Raw genomic sequence first — 16,417 nt, forward strand, 5'->3', positions numbered from 1 at the left:
ACGCGGCAGAAATGCTCAGTTACCGAGATCTTGTATCACGAGGCTTAGGACCTCATGGATTGAATAGTAGTCGGTAGCATTCAGATATATCCAGATCGAAATTGGTATTACTTGACCGACGACAGGGTAGTATCCTTCATGAACGCGAGTATATTAGCTCTACGCCAATATCTTTTCTGTTCATAGTTTACTAGGACGATGTTTGGAGAGCTACTACGTAGGCATGCGAGAGCTGTCTGTATGTCAAAAAGGCTTTGATGCCACATACTACATCACTAAGTAATAAGCTTCGAAGTATTGACCATCATCGATCGGCAAGGTTCGGAGGGGGTCGGGTTTTCGACATAGATGTATAAGCATCGCGAAGTGAATATTGAGGCACAATGGATGAGTCACAGGGATACACTTCATCTTCGGTCGTAAAGGCACAGGTATATGTATAAGTCAATCCAACTTACGACACGTTATATTAAGTCGTGTCGACCCGAGAAAGTTACACAAAATCACATCAACTTATGTAGAAGGAAAAAACCATGAACCAACAACAACCCAAAGCAATCCTCTTCGACCTCCTCACCGGCCTCCTAAACAGCTGGTTAATCTGGGACACCGTAATTCCCACCGCAGAACGCACTGTGACAGACGGCCAAACCTGGCGCAAACAATACCTCCACCTCGCCTTTTCCTGCGGCCCCTACAAACCCTACGAAGACCTCGTCCACCAAGCCGCCGTGAACGTGGGGCTATCTCAGACCTGCGCAGCAGCACTCCTAGACCGGTACGATGAGATTGGAGATAATCCCTGGCCAGAGGTTCCGGAGGTCTTGGCGAGGTTACAAGCGAAGGGGTATAAACTAGGTGTTGTCACGAATATCTCGCATGAATTGGGGTTGAGGACGGTGAGGAATGTTGAGGGGTTAGTGAGGGAGCGGACTGGGGTAAAGGAGTTTGCGTTTGATGCGGTGGTGACGGCGGAGGAGGCTGGGTATTATAAGCCGGAGCAGAAGCCGTATCGGGATGGGTTGAGGAAGTTGGGTGTTGGGGCTGAGGAGGCGTTATTTGTGGCGGGGAGTCCTTCGGATATTACGGGGGCGACGAGGGTGGGGATGAGAGTGGTTTGGAACAATCATATTGGGCTTGCGAGGAGGGATAATGCATTGCCGTTGAAGGAGGGAAAGTCGTTGGACGAGGCGTTAGAGGACTTTCTACATTGAGGGACAGCAGCTGTAGTAGGTCGTGACGAGAAGTGTGCCACGAGCAGTACCGAATGGGAACAACAGCTTCAGGTGAACCAGAAATTCAGAGGCGATCCAATACGGTGTGTGAGACAACACGTTTTTGCCATTTCTTAACGCCGTTCAAGAGCACCATATCTACCTTTACACATGGTATCTCAAGTTGACGAAGTACAATTTTTCCTTCCTAGCTTACAGTAGTCTTCACTTCAGCCTCGCCGAAATCTTAGAACGTTGATTGTTCAATCGGCCTGTCTCCGACAAGATTTTGGTTGCTTAGTTGTTCTCAGGTCGAAGACCTCTGACAGCCTTTCCGGCTCGCTGCGTAATGATTAGCATAAAGCGTACAAGGAGCGATATGAACTTACCCAGATTTCCAATTCCCTGATTTCCTGCATCTCCTTCTCATATCTCTCTCTGTAATCTGGTGCGCTGTTGTATTCCAGCGATCGTTTCGTCTCACTGCCGTCCTTTACACTATCGTAAAGGTCGTTGAACAATGGTTTCAGTGTATCCTTGAATTTTGCACTCCAATCAATGGCACCTCTTCTCGCGGTTGTGGAGCAAGCGGCATACATGTAGTCCATGCCATTCGCTGCGATCAAAGGATACAAACTCTGAGTAGCCTCTTCCACAGTCTCGTTGAAGGCTTCGCTTGGAGTGTGTCCTCGCTCTCTTAGCACTTCGTATTGTGCAAGGAACATGCCATGGATACCACCCATCAGGCAACCTCGCTCACCGTACAGATCAGAGTAGACCTCCTTCTCGAAAGTGGTCTTGTAGAGGTAGCCGGAGCCAACAGCGACACCCATGGCGATAGCCTTCTCTTCTGCCTTGCCAGTAACGTCCTGGTAAACAGCAAAGGAGGAATTGATGCCTCGACCTTCCTTGAAAAGAGATCGTACAGTACGGCCTGAACCTTTTGGAGCAACAAGGATGACATCGATATCGGTCGGCACGTCGACCTTGGTGAGATCTTTGAAGACGGGGGAGAAGCCGTGAGAGAAGTAAAGAGTCTGTTGCACATGGGTATCAGCTCACCAGGTAAACTTTCATGGGGAATCAGATCTTGTACGTACTTTGCCCTTAGTCAACTGTGGCTTGATAGCAGGCCAGGTCTCGCTTTGAGCGGCATCACTCAGCAAGTTCATGACGATGGTACCTTTGCTGATGGCCTCGTCGACCTCGAACAGATTTGTGCCTGGAATCCATCCATCTTGCTGTGCTTCCTTCCACGAGGCACCGTTCTTTCTGACACCAATGATTACGTTCATACCATTGTCTCTCAGATTCAGACCTTGGCCGTGCCCTTGAGAGCCATAACCGATCAAAGCTAGAGTGTCGTTCTTGAAGTATTCATGAAGCTTCTCACGAGGCCAGTCCGATCGCTCTGAATCCGTCAGTAAGAGCGCTTCACTAAGAACAAGTACACGGTGACTAACCGTAGACGTCCTCCTTGGTTCCGGCAAAGTCGATGGTCTTCACACCTCGAGTCTGTTGCTGGACAGGAGCGACAGCAGCTCTCTTTGTCTGCGCAACGACAGGTCTCGAAGCAGGTGCGGAGACGAAGCTGCGTTTTGGTACAGCTGGAGCTGGAATTTTCTGCTTAGTAGCTCGAAGAGCTGTTCGAGCGAAAGATTTAGAAGCCATTTTCTAGCAGTGAGATCAATTCAGAATGAGAAAGCACTCTATAGGTGAGTCAAATGGCTGTCGCAAGATCTGGGGAAAATTATTTTGGCTCCAAGAAGCAGGCATAGTGAGCAACCAAGCTGACTGGTGCTCTGGAGCTGCAGCAAGACCAGCCTCATTTCTTGGCAGCCTCCGAAGTCGGCCAACCAGATGATCCTCGCTACAAAGACGTACTGGGATGAGCACTACCAGGTCTCAAAGGCATTCAAGTTTGTGGTGAACCATTTTGACCACTACTAAGTCTCGAACAAATAGATTCGAGGATATCAATCTACCTGTATGATCCCTCTTCCAGCCTCTAGAATGTAAATCGCTGCGTGGTATCATAAAATATTGCTAGACATGGACTCTTCGTTCTTGTTATCCTTCCATCCAGCTTGAAACCCATCCTTGAATATGGCATGTCACGCCGAAATGATTAGGTTCTTCATGTTGTTGCCATGGAGCCTGTCCTGTTATCACAGGCCAAGGCTAATGACCAGTGGTTCGTCTCTCAAAACACCAAGCCATAAGGTCGACTGAAGTAATAGTTACTGATCCGTTGTGTAATTCGTCTTGCCTGTAGGTTCGGGGTTTATCTGGTGAGCACTCGATCGTAAGTGATGCCCTTCACACTCCCACCTGTCATGCTTGTTTTGACATTCCGTCTGAAGTTCTCCCGGTTCGTCCTCAAATCCTCAGCTGCCTCTTTGTTCAGCGGATCCGATGCGTTTGGTTCGAGGAAGAGAAACTGTAGGCTTGTTAGTATGCATAATTTCGTCTGTGAAGCGCGGTCTGAAGTGTGCTCACCTGCATGCCCACAATCACGGCGTTCAGATTTAGCACCGGCTTCCAGTCTTCTCTCAAAATGTTCAGACAGACGTTGCCTTCCAGATCAATGTTCGGATGGTAGATTTTCTGTGTGCATTTGACTTTCGGCGGATCGTGAGGGTAGTTGTTGGAGATAACGAACGTGAATTTGAAACTGCCTCCTTTGTACATGCCCTCGTCTGGCTCGATGGTAAGAGAGAAGTTGAGAATATCGTCCGGATTTTCGAAATCAGTGCGCATTGTGCTGCCAAGGGCCAATTCACTGAGATCTGGGATAGGTTGTCAGTGAATTGTCGACGTGCTCTATCGAGGTTGAGATCATACCTTTTTGAACACGTAGTTGGGCTGCGGTGACCTTCTTCTTCTTCTGCCCTTGACCCTCGGCCTGCGCATCTTTCTGCTGTTGCTGTTTCATACTCCATACTTTCAACATCTTGACGTCGCCTCGCCTGGATAGGCACTTGAGCTGAAGTCGTGGACAGTGGACGACGAATTATAAGCGATTTGACGGACCGGGCCCGCGGAAGGGGAGAGATTTGCCGTAGAGAAACGTGGTATGGTGGTAGTGGGATTGGAGGATTTGAATCAGTGCACGCGAGGACCAAAGGTCAATGTACTACTATACCTATCGCTGGCGTCATAGCAATGCCTGCGACTAAAACAATCTCAGCCTCGGAAGAGTTGCTTTGATCGTGCAGGAACCCTGGCCATAAAATATTCACAATCGTTGCGGTGCAAGCACTTTATCTTGAATGAACCTATATTGGTGGTCATATTACACCATGCTTGTAGAAAATATCGATCGTCTGTTGACAGACCTTTCTTCACATGAAACTTGTAGTCTAGAAAACTCCTAAGTTGTTTTTGACCTTCCACCACCAGACTACCTCTTCAAATGCAACCGGAGAACCCAAACAACTCTGACGCGCCTGCGATGGTACATGTATTGCAAGCGTGAGCTGCTTACCTCCTAGCGAAGCAGCACAGAAGACCCGTCTTGCCTAGAAACCATAAACATCCGAAAAATCGTACAAGTGACAACGCCGCCGTAATGTACAGTAGAGTTGAGAAGAATGTGATCGAACGCTCAGTTGCGGTAGACTAGTGTCAACGGTTAGCTTGTACTGTAATGAAGGGTTGATTTGACTTACTGTAAATCCAAAAGTCGACAAACTGCCAGAGGTGATACCAGCTGCCAGCAGTGCATTAGTAAATATCCACGTAGATACCAGCCGAGTTCTGAAGTTCCGATACGAGTCCTCCAGATTTTTTTCGTTCTTTTCTTTAGGTGGATTGTATGGTGACAGTGCTCGTCGCACAGTAGCTTCAAACTGCGCATCGATGTCGGCTTGTGGCTTATCAATTTCCTCTATGACTGCCGACTTCCCTTTCTCGTCTTTCTTCGTCTGAGCAGAAGGCAGTACATCCGCCTTGTCCGCACCCTTAGTACCCCACGAGACATCGTGCCAGTTAGAGAAGGCGTAGATCATGAGGATGTTGATAAAGGAAGGCATGAGCGCAAGGTACTGAAAGAATGACGTGAACATGTGCCACGGGTCCAAATAGAGGAAAGATGCCACGTAGTACAAGCCGAAGGTTGCCGCAAGCGCGATGATGATAATGCCAGACCCAGCTCCCGAGAAAAAGGATTCAAAGAACGCGTCTGCTCCCTCATTGAGCTGAATGCCTTGGCCGTATCTGAATCCTCGATAGACCAAGTAGAAAGCATCAACGATGACATATGCCTGAATGATGCCGAACACCACAAAGGACATCATGTAGGCGACACGCGAACCCTTCGGTCGATTTCCCAGGGCTAAGATAAATTGCAGGAGGAGGAAACCTAGATAGCCATACTGGAGCAGTGTATTGACGATAGGTGTGACCTTGTTGCCAAAAGGGAAAGCATTTCCTTGTTGAGCTGGGTTATCAGCTCCTGGAGGTTGACCGACTAAATCCATGATGACCTTTGTCGTCAGCCAGTAGGAAGCCAGGGCGAACCAAGACATGAGCACGGTGACCATATTGTAGATCATCTGGATGTGAAAGAAGAACATTCTGATGATGTTGTGACCTGACTTGTACATTCGTCCAAAATGCATCAAAGAATAGAGCGAGGCTGCAAAAGACCCATTAAGCCATCGACGGCGTTGGCCAATGAATTCAGCTGCACCTTCGGGCACATCAGTCTCACCCTTTGATGCTTTGACGTAGGTTAGATGCCATTTTGATCCGGCCTTGGCCACCAGTTCGAAACAGAGGATACGATCCTCGGCCAAAAACATATTCTTCTTGAAGATGTTCATGCCTTCGATACCTTTCTTGCCAAGTCGAGCGGAAAGAGTGTGATCGCCGTGAAAGTATTGCTCAAGAGGCCGGCCCATGATAGCTCGATATCTGTAGGCTGAGAAAGCGCCAGGAAGCACCGAAACGTAACCAAAGGAGGATTCGAGTGGTTTATCCAGAATGTTTGAGATCTTGTACTCGAAATTCTGCGCTGCGACCAAAGGATTGAGCAATTTCTTCCAGCCATGACCCAACATGGCGTGAATCTCACCACAAGAACCACCAAGATCTTTGTCGTTGTAAAATGATTCCCACAATGCGAGAAGCGATTTCGGGCCAGGTTTGGTACCAGCATCTAGGAGGATACAGACTTCTGGGTTTAGAATTCGTCCAAACCCATTGAACAACCATCTGTGAGAATTAATCTTCTTGCTGTTCTTCTGTTTCAAGCAGAATATCATCTGTACTGGAGGCAGATCGGTCGCATCGTTGTTTGTGGGTCGGATGAGTTGCTGGTTCGGTGTCACTGAGAGCTGTGTGGTATATTCGAAGATGTGTACCACAGTATCTTTGCCGTCGACATCTTTCTTCATCACGCCATCTTGGTAGATACCAACTGTAGCAAGCAGATCAAGAGTCTCTTTATCGCAGGGATCGATACCATCGAAGACCAAGCACACCACGATCTTCTGCCACGCAGGACCGCCTTTGTTCCAGAACTCAGTCTTCTTCAGGTTGACAATTTCTCGAATGTTTTGCATGACTCCGTGGAGAGTTCTGGCTGTGAGAACCTTGTCTTCGTTGTAATAGGTAATGGCAATCAGAAGCTCGGTGTGTCTGTTATACATTGCCGGCCTCAAGTTGTAACCGTTCTTCAAAGTGAACTCATCCGGATCGCAGGTTGCTGCGGTGTATCGCATGTGTGTGAATTCTTCGCTTCCACCCTCGAGGTCCGATCGGTACTTTGGCTGGATCGCGTTCTGAATGGCCGAGGGTACAGGGTAATCAATACTGAGAACGTTGCCCTGGACAAGCTTTACTTTTCGAGTGGCATAGCGCTTTATCTGTGTCTGATTTTGCCGCGCTCGCCATGCTTCCGTTGAGTCGCTTCGTACATAGGGGTTCGGGGTGGTGCCGCCCTGCGGAAAACCACCTTGATTTGGATCATGAGCGTTATTGTACGAGACATCTGGCCCTTTTGGTGGTTCGGAGCCCATGTAAGATTCGCTCAAATTATACACAGAGTCGTTGTTCCGGGTCAAGTTTCGACCCGAGTCGTCATAATGCCCGGGATATGCTTGACCGCCCATTAAAGAGCGCTCGGCTTCATCGTCATCTGGATGTCTAGTATAACCCTAAATATCGTTAGTAGTGCTCGTCTAGCTTCTTGAATGGTTGACTGCTTACACTTCCATTGTGGTCTTGCAACGGGTACCCACCGGCACCCTGGTAATTACCTGCCATATTCAGCAGTCAATGATCGCGAACCACTCTTCACAAGGATTGTATGCTTCAAAGTGAGCGGAAATGGTAGAGCGAGAGTAGGGTGGAAGGGTGCCCTTGAAGTTCTAAGGAATGCGGAGGTGACAAAGAGACTCGCTAGGGCAAGCCTCAAAGAAATCGCTCAGCGATGACTGCCGCTTCAACAAAGAACGACTTGGTTGATTATACAAGGCCGTGACGTCTTACGGCAGACGTGATACCAGGAAGGAAAAGGTGAAAATCCAAAAGCACGAGACAAGGTAAGGATAAGCAGGACGCAGGAGAGCAAGCAGCATGTATGTTTCAGATGGCTTCAGGGTCTTTCTGCTCGCGATCCACGTTTGGCATCCTGGCTGTGAGTCTGCGGTTACTGGCTCATGTTGGGGTAACAACGACCAATCAAATGCTTGTCGGATTGTTCAAAAATCCATTGAACACAGCCGCGCCATGTTCACTCGTCACTCGTCCTCTTGACGATCTGCGCTTCGTGCTGTTGTGTTCAGCTTGGTCTTGTTGCGCGCCTCAGCAGCGCCCGAACAGTGGCTGCAACCATTCCAGCCATAAATTCGGATTTTCCCCAATACCAAAAATACACCACTGCCTAAGATGCACATAGCGAGAGCTTGTTTCAGCCTGTTTGATACTACTGTACAAGGAGTGCATGGCAGAGAAGCACTCTAATGTCACTATTTGGACATGGGCAGCCATTCTACCTCTTATATTTGCGGCAATATTCATCTGGTCGAGTGTCATTGCTGTCACGGCTATGATCATAGACGTCTAGACGATTGAGATCAGAAAAGACTATTCTTACCAGTCCGACACGATCGCACCCAGTCGTCGATGTTCTTTGTCTAGCATGCACGATAAAAGTTGGTCGCTCACATGATTCTTGTGAATTAATCAAGTATACAGATTCAAACCTGTAAAGACAGAGGTCCAAGCTTATGAGAAACCACTACGCCTCCAACATCTGAGTCAATTCTACAACAGCAGTATTCAACGTCAATCTTTCTGAGACGTCCCCAAGATAGCACTTCCACCACGGCACTTTGACCACACTTTGTAGCACCTACTGCAACAGTGCAAGTGGAATGCAGAACACGTGAGCCATCCATTCAGCTATGTCTCCGGCCTAGAAGCTACAACTGTCGTGTCAGCACTAACACTAGTCATGGTTGACGACGTCCACATGGCTAATCACTGAATAAAATTGTGTTACCACAGTTCTGGCTTCGGTACTACATATCGTCTTGCTTGTGGCCACCACACGCCACATGGTCGGTGTCGACGATGTAACACAATACGGCACATTCTACACAGTTTGATGTCACACAGTCGCAGATTGGGTACAAAATACTTGAATTGGCGCATGTATAACGAGACTACAGTCAGCATCTTATCAACAGTCAGCACTACCGCCATAAAGTAGGGCAATTACTTTGGATCACGAAAGGTTAGTCTCATCGGTACGCATGCTGAATGTCGTCTCGAACGACACAAGGCTAGAAGACTCCCAACTATTGAGAGTGAAAAAGAATGTCCTCCATTAGCTTGCAGATACTATACTGTAGATGATGTCTTTCCTATGAACACGAAGTCATCCCAACAAGTTGGAATTCCCGTACACATGCTCTTTATGGATCGTGAGGCCTCAAGCCTTGCTTCGAGACTATTTTCACGTTGTAGCTGCGTCAATTAACGTACATACCGCCAATGTACCATATCAACCTGTTGTAGATTGTCAGTAATTTACCATTCGTATCCTGCGAGCAGGACTTTAACAGAATAAATGTGGATGGTTACAGTGCAGGGGTTTGGCCCGCGTTTTGTGCGCCCGAAGCATTCAGCAACATTCTGTGGTCGAACCCACCGAGCTAGTACTTGCCACTAAACCCAACCCGGAATCGATTGCTCCAGGCACACTCGGGGCTGTCGCCACGATGTGACACGAATCAGAAGGCCTTGTGTGCCCCTTCAATCTCGTCGACTCCGCTTTCAGTCGAACGTGTGTCGCAGCCGACTCCTCTACTGCTGTGCTGTAGGACTTCCACCATCGACTGCTTCACGACAATTGACTATTGCTCAAGTGCTAGACACAACAACTCGCCGCTCGTTAATCTTTACTCAACAATATCGCCGACCCTCATTTTGCTTCAGAACAAACAACGTTCAGCACGACATTCTCTCGAATTTGACATTAACTCTTCTGCAATACGTATAGTTACGACTTTGACAATCAACCTTGGGATGCTCACGTAGAGCCTGGCGATTATCTCAAGGCGAAACCTCTTACACCATACAAACTTTGGAGCCAATCCTCGGGGCGACTTTGTGCTTGGATAAGCCATTAGGATAGACAACAAATCGTTTGAGCGCACGATCACGAAGGGAAACAGCGAACCGTCGTGGCGATCGCCCGCAACATTTAGTTCTGAGCCATGACTCAATCAAGTGGTAGGCAGCATAGACCGTTAACCATTGCTCACGTTTCTGACGGACCAATTCAGCCAGAGAAGCCCTCAACATCCTCCTTCGACGCTGCGTAGAATGCCCGTCCACACAGCCGAGTTGTCCATCATGCGGGTCTGATGAGAGCTGCTCCTTGGTTCCACAGTCATGCACTTCCTGTGCATCGACGACTTGTATGAAACTCAATGAACTGCCTGGTCAGGTCACAGAATCCAAACCTTCGACTCCTGTGGGCCCGATCGTCGGAGGCGTGTTAGGTGCTGTTGCCGTGATTGCGGTAGGTGTGTTTTGTTTATGGGTTTTCTGCGTCAAGCCGCGAAGGCGCAAAGACACGTGGGATCCGCCAGAGAAAAGAGATCAATCGAACCTGGCCAGAGACGGTAGCCGGACACATTCTATTGCTTCCACGGTCCTTACCAGAGCATCAAACGTCATCCAGATTGCATATATACCAGGCGTCACAGGTCGCTCACCACCTGTTTCTCCTGGAGTACCACCGCCAATGCCGACTATCGCTGGAACGGCGAACAGCACCCCACAACCTGACACCCACTTCTTCATGGCCGATGATCTACGTAACTCAACTTGGTCGGACACTTCTGTCGATCCTCGGATCAGTCTTGCTCCAAGTCTAGCGAGGGCCAGCAGCGGTACTACTGTCTATTATGAGAACGCTGTTATGCCTCCGATCCCAGCTCAGCACGCTATGCGTGCACAAGCAAACATGGTAAACGTCAAACAGATTGGAATTCCAAACACGAGCACAACGGTGACACCAACCAGGCCTTCACCGCTCTCAGGTGGTGGGTCAAAAGCTATCAACATCAACAACAGCTCAATTGTGGCCCGCAATGTTACTGCGCGACCGATCGAAGTCAAGAAGACCGCTTCAGGAAACCGGGTTCCGACTCTTGGTAACCTAGTAAAGGCGAACTCACAAAGGTCAGCAACCGCTGTAAACACTGCAAGAACTGAACCCATCCTGGACGAAAAGGAGGTCGTTTTCAGTCCTGTCACTGATATCGATGATTCTCCCACCTCGCCGCTTGCACCTTTGAGAGCAAGGCAGTCAGATATGAGCTTGGGTGGAATGGATGCATCCGGGACCAGCGCTTTGTTACCACCTGATGGTCCCCTAGGACCGCAGAGACCTGATAGTGGCGGCCTCACAGCTATGATTGAAGACGCAATCAAGAGCGCCTCCGCCGACACCAGGAGATCACCTCGGCCTGGCGCCGCAAGGAACGATTCTGGGCCATTTTCCGATATTCATGAGCTCCCAAGTAGTGGCTCGCCATGAGAGAACTGCCGGCTTCTTCAGACGTAAAGATTTTATCTGCGAAGATTAGAGAAGCTTGTTCAGCAGCTGGGCCTAAGTTAGAATCGCACGGATCTTCTTCGCATATTGTTTTATATAGAGATATGTCGCCTTCGAATCTATCCTTGTCTGAACACAATGAAAGTCTCCACCATGCGCCATCGTTGCATACGCCAAAGACTGCACTCGCGACCGGCTGCAGAAAGACGTGTTGTGTTTCGGCTACCAGCTAGTTGCCCTCACGCGCATGTTCTCGTGCTGTCACTTGTCTATCCTGTTTTGAGATTGTCATGCTGATACGCTACACCTTGTAAGGACAGCTGTAATAACCAGGCGTTGGATAGTGGCCAAGATGACACCTCGTTCCCCGTGCTGGGCGCTGAAATGACCTCTAGCGTCACGAGGACGACCCTCGAACTTTCGTCCACCACTTAAAGAGCTTTACGTATTACTCGAAGGTCAGAAGTTATGCTTTCGTTTCCCTGTGTGCTAGTGCAGCGTTCCAGGTCAGGTGTTGCCGTGCCTGACAAGTCAGCGGTAACACATTGATCGCTCCTGACTACATCGATGCTTCTGATGCCTGCTCAATCTCTCTCAGCTGTCTTACTGTTGTGACCATTGTTTGCTTTTAGACATCACTATCTCATCCTAACATACCAATAATCACAATCCTACTGCAAGTCATCCTTAGCAAGATCAGCTGTACAGTCACAATACCCTAAAGCCAGGACGCTACCATCACCAGCGCACTCGCAACCATGGACTTCCTGCGAGGACAAAAGATGGAGGAAGATCCTCTAGAAGCACAAGGTCGTGAGAAGGCCAACTTCGCACGGGTGGAAACTATGCTGTTCGAAAAACTTACCAAAGCTGGTGTTTCCTCCATCTCTTCCACAGCGGCACTGAAACTTCCCGGCGCTGCTATAGAAGGTCTGTTCGGCTGGCTGGGAATCAAAAATCCTCTGATCAGGAATGCAAGAGCTGATCGAAATGAGGTCTGGATACTTGACAATACAGCCTTCAAGACGTCGAATTCAGCTGCCTGGGAAGCTGAATTCGTCACCGCCTTTTTCCAACACGGTAGAGGAGACCTGACCATGGCAGCAGCAGCTATAGTAGACGCAGTTGGGCTCGATGGGAACCCGGGTGCCGACAAGGACAAGAAGGCGATCATCGAGGAAAGGCTGAAGCCATTCATCGATGCTATCGCGCCTGCGAGGACACTGCCTGTTGTCATTCAGCCACAAGGCGGAGAAACAACACGTCAAATTTTGGGCCCCTCCAATACAAACGGCATCAGCAGTCAGATCCTAGAGGTCGCAGACAGTAGTCAACAGGACGGTGCTACCATAAGAGTAGAGTCCGATACTGGAGTCAGACATTTGCCTAAAGCCACAGGCGCAACAAGACTCGTTAGCCCTGAGGGTTGGGCCGTCATCAGCGACATCGACGACACAATAAAGATCACTCAGGTAAGGCTGATATGTGAAAAGTCTTGAGTGGCTACTAATAGAGAAACAGACGCCTGATCCTGTCGGCATTCTTCGCACGACGTTTACTGAACCAGCACAGTTCACGAGCCATATGCCAGCATTCTACAAGATCCTCGATGAGCAGTTGCAGAAACCAGCTTGGTTCTATCTTTCGGCTTCTCCGTACAACCTGTACCCTTTCCTCCATCAGTTCATCTCAGACTATTTCCCACCAGGAACAATCATCCTTCGTGATGCATCCTGGCAAACGCTTGGTGGTCTACTGAGCTCGCTTACCCAAGGTGTGAAAGAGTATAAGTCAAGTCGAATCGACAAAATACATGGCTGGCTACCTGATCGTAAAGTCATATGTGTGGGCGACTCGACCCAGATGGATCCCGAGACATATGCCGCCATGTACAGAAAGCATCCCGGGTGGATCAAGGCCATCTACATTCGCAAAGTGCTTGACGCGCCGTTCATGGAGGAGAAGAATCAACCAGAACGCTTCGAAAAAGCATTTGAAGGTATACCACAACAAGTGTGGAAGGTCTTTGTACTGCCGGATGAGCTGAAGGACCACGTCGCTACTATGGTTGGAGAACAGCATCAAGGCGTACTAAGTACTCTATCGAGTTTCTTCTGTGGCGAGCAAAGAGAGCATCAACAATTGGAGCAGGACAAGGTCAAGCATTAGTGGAACTTTGGATCGTGACGGAAAGAGCACGGCATACAGTGATTCGGTCCTCTGAGAAGGGCGTTGGCGGCGATGTTAGATTGGTTGACTGGTATCTTCATGGCGTACTAGGTTGCGAGAATCTAATCAGCGAACCTCCTGTTACTCTTCACCTAGGTATACCTGAACCTGACCTTTCATTCGAAACGAAGTGCTGTGGTATTTAGTAGTAGATTTAGCAAGTGGGGTGTGTTTGCATAGCATATTGCACGTCATTGGGCAGAACCACGCACGAAGTTTCGTGATCCGAGCCTGCAGAAGGACTGCGACACAAGTAGCCAATTCCTCCACTTCGATCCAATACTGTTCTCTCTTCGTACGCACATCCAATATGCCTTACGCCTTCGACAAGTGTCCTGAGCGGCCAGCGAACATCGACGCGATCCTCAACGGTTTAGACAGATACAACCCAGAGACGACAACGATATTTCAAGAATATGTCACACAACAATGCGAAGAGAAATTCTTCGACTGCTATGCTTGTTTAGCACTGCTTAAACTGTATGTCAAGACTCTCTGTCGATGACTTGCACATTTCGCACATGATGCAAGAATCTAAATTCTTACCACGTTTCCTATTACCTGACGATTCCGTGGAGATTGAATATTATTTCTATCTGAGTGCGCAACTGCCAATGGCACTAAAGGCACAACAGACAGTTTTTCATTGTGGACTGCAAGCTGACATTATGTTCTGCTAGATACCAATTTAACCCACACCTCCTACACCCCGAAACAGTGACCAACATTCTCGTCAAGTCGTTGACCATCTTCCCCTCTCCAGCTTTCAGTCTTGCGCTCGCCCTCCTCCCACCTTCCACCGTTCCCTTTGGCTCGAGCAACTCCGGCCTTCCTACTACAGAACTTACTGAATCGATTCAAAAACTCACACATCTCTCTTCGCTGCTGGAATCAGCACAATACGATGCCTTCTGGTCCACATTGGACTCCGATGATCTCTATGCCGATCTATATAGTGACGTCGCAGGTTTTGAGGATCTGGTGAGGATCAGAATTGCTGGAGAAGTAGGCAAATGCTTTAGAGAAGTGGACATGAAGGTCTTGAGTGCCTGGTTGGATCTGAGAGGAGATCAGTTGAGTAAATTCGTGAATACGGCTTGTGGGTGGCAGGTTACTGGTGAGGAGGTGAAGATTCCAAGTAATAGCGAGAACGAGGCGAGGAGTGAGGTCAAGGGGGAGAGGGTAGGAGTGGAGCAATTCGGACGAGTGTTTAGAAGGGGGTTTGAAAGTGCTTGAATGGATGTCTAGGAAATGAGATCATGAGGGACGACGAACACGACGAATTATCACGAAATTCGAATTCAACTTGATCGGCAGATCAGTGCAGGAGCTGATACGAGCTGTGAAGGTAATGCCTCAGAGCTATGGTTTTGTGGCGCTCAGACAGAACCTACGGCTACAAAAAAGTAGATCCGGAACTGAGTCCACTTCTTCGGTACAGCCTTTGCAAGTTGAAGAAAGAAGCAGCCACTTGTGATTACGCGAAGGAAGCAACGGTTTCGAAATAGCAGGTCGTTGCGCATCCTTTGCGTCGTGCACGTTCACAGACTTGTCCTGCACCTAAGAAATATGATCACTGGCTGGTCCTTGACATCACTTAGATCTGGCCGAGTGGAAGGTCGAGGAAGGCCGCTCTGACCGAGAAGCGAGTGAGTCCTCGCAGGTTATAGCAATTGGGCAATACCAGTCGCCAGATAGACGACGTTGTGATAGTACAATCGACGCTTCATTACCGTGGCAGAATACTTCCCAACTAACAACCACAAGCAGCTTTCGATCGAAGTCAACCATGTCCATAAGCGTTATTCATCATCCTGAGCAGGGTTTGATTTGTATACCTGTCAAGTCAGTAAGAAGGAAGGGCTACATAGCACATACTCAATATCTCTACCTCAGGTTCCGGCACCTGGGATGAGCACACAGTCTCACCCATCCAATCCGGCTCCTGTCAGAATGAAAGAGGTTTTATCCTCGAGTTGATCATGCACGTCTTGCTGACTGAGCTTGCCCTGCAGGACTCCTCGAACCAATCGCACGCCAGTAATTTTTATAGAAACATGTATGCTAGTGTTTCCAGAAATAGCTTGATTATGGGCCGATGTAATTGGGTTGTTTGTTTTGTCAATGCAGCGGTTCCTTCAAAGCTGGAAAGTTCCTTCCACAAATCTGGGCAAGATCAGAGACTTAACCTTTGCTGCACTCGAACACCTTTCGTTCGCACAACACTTTTCGACCCAAACTGATGATCGACACGAAATATCGGACAGATGTGTGTTGTTTGATGCGAGTCACTGCGAGTAACGTTTCAACCGAGTGCGAGTCGATGACCATACTTTCCACGACAACAGCTGTGGACACTCTTACAGTCTTGGAACTTTCTGTACAAACCCAATGACGTCCTTCTACTGGCAATCATACGGAAGAGGAGTTCGAACACATGCACAAACGTGGTGCAAAATCCCTTGTGTCCGAAGTCCACCACTTGCCTCATCGATCGGTAGTGTTTGGTCATCTTCAGAACAACGAACACACAGTGCAATGATATACAGTAAGTTCGGAGGCTCGTCTCTTCCGGAACAAGAGCGAACTACTGGATGGGAAAGAACAAACCCAAGAAAGTTTTCGTGCACCTGTACCTTTTCGCCAGATCATCCTTGCTTCTGATTCTGTTGAGGCTTTCATAGGTGTAGTCACCCGACATAGCATGCTTAGCTATCTACAAAATTGCAGGCAGTTCAGACGTCGAGCCGCGTAGCCCCTCGACAGACACAACGTGGACGCGAAGACACTACTTTAAGGGGACCCTCGATGGAGTATGGCGGAACACTGGCAACGTGAGCCTCAAGTGGAGCCTCCCAAGTCTCTTGTGAGAACGAGTCAGACGTAATTCTTCCGT

At 48.7% G+C, this 16,417-nt stretch overlaps 7 protein-coding genes across 7 annotated transcripts; 4 read left to right on the forward strand and 3 right to left on the reverse strand.

Moving 5' to 3' along the window:
• Positions 1-533: 533 nt before the first annotated feature.
• On the forward strand, positions 534-1,214 carry LTR64_001261 (uncharacterized protein; the record flags this gene model as incomplete). Its single annotated transcript, XM_064895642.1, has 1 exon — positions 534-1,214. The coding sequence occupies one exon, from the start codon at positions 534-536 to the stop codon at positions 1,212-1,214; it is 681 nt and encodes a 226-aa protein (XP_064758329.1).
• Positions 1,215-1,511: 297 nt separating this feature from the next.
• ILV5 (Bifunctional acetohydroxyacid reductoisomerase) lies at positions 1,512-2,885 on the reverse strand (the record flags this gene model as incomplete). Its single annotated transcript, XM_064895643.1, has 4 exons — positions 1,512-1,556; positions 1,604-2,251; positions 2,315-2,625; positions 2,678-2,885. The coding sequence occupies 4 exons, from the start codon at positions 2,883-2,885 to the stop codon at positions 1,512-1,514; spliced, it is 1,212 nt and encodes a 403-aa protein (XP_064758330.1).
• Positions 2,886-3,498: 613 nt separating this feature from the next.
• On the reverse strand, positions 3,499-4,167 carry UBC12 (NEDD8-conjugating protein ubc12; the record flags this gene model as incomplete). The annotated part of the gene is made up of 3 exons (XM_064895644.1): positions 3,499-3,654; positions 3,714-4,003; positions 4,059-4,167. The coding sequence occupies 3 exons, from the start codon at positions 4,165-4,167 to the stop codon at positions 3,499-3,501; spliced, it is 555 nt and encodes a 184-aa protein (XP_064758331.1).
• A 458-nt stretch (positions 4,168-4,625) lies between these two features.
• On the reverse strand, positions 4,626-7,484 carry CHS3_1 (Chitin synthase, class 3; the record flags this gene model as incomplete). Its single annotated transcript, XM_064895645.1, has 4 exons — positions 4,626-4,663; positions 4,702-4,735; positions 4,886-7,375; positions 7,428-7,484. 4 exons carry the CDS (start codon positions 7,482-7,484, stop codon positions 4,626-4,628), a joined length of 2,619 nt encoding a protein of 872 aa, XP_064758332.1.
• A 2,665-nt stretch (positions 7,485-10,149) lies between these two features.
• On the forward strand, positions 10,150-11,274 carry OPY2 (overproduction-induced pheromone-resistant; the record flags this gene model as incomplete). Its single annotated transcript, XM_064895646.1, has 1 exon — positions 10,150-11,274. The coding sequence occupies one exon, from the start codon at positions 10,150-10,152 to the stop codon at positions 11,272-11,274; it is 1,125 nt and encodes a 374-aa protein (XP_064758333.1).
• A 776-nt stretch (positions 11,275-12,050) lies between these two features.
• LTR64_001266 (uncharacterized protein) lies at positions 12,051-13,461 on the forward strand (the record flags this gene model as incomplete). The annotated part of the gene is made up of 2 exons (XM_064895647.1): positions 12,051-12,764; positions 12,814-13,461. The coding sequence occupies 2 exons, from the start codon at positions 12,051-12,053 to the stop codon at positions 13,459-13,461; spliced, it is 1,362 nt and encodes a 453-aa protein (XP_064758334.1).
• Positions 13,462-13,831: 370 nt separating this feature from the next.
• LTR64_001267 (uncharacterized protein) lies at positions 13,832-14,757 on the forward strand (the record flags this gene model as incomplete). Its single annotated transcript, XM_064895648.1, has 2 exons — positions 13,832-14,001; positions 14,202-14,757. 2 exons carry the CDS (start codon positions 13,832-13,834, stop codon positions 14,755-14,757), a joined length of 726 nt encoding a protein of 241 aa, XP_064758335.1.
• Positions 14,758-16,417: the final 1,660 nt, after the last annotated feature.

The sequence above is a fragment of the Lithohypha guttulata genome (genome assembly GCF_036872675.1).
Source record: "Lithohypha guttulata strain CCFEE 5908 chromosome Unknown scaffold_1, whole genome shotgun sequence".
Classification (NCBI taxonomy): Eukaryota; Fungi; Ascomycota; class Eurotiomycetes; order Chaetothyriales; family Trichomeriaceae; genus Lithohypha; species Lithohypha guttulata.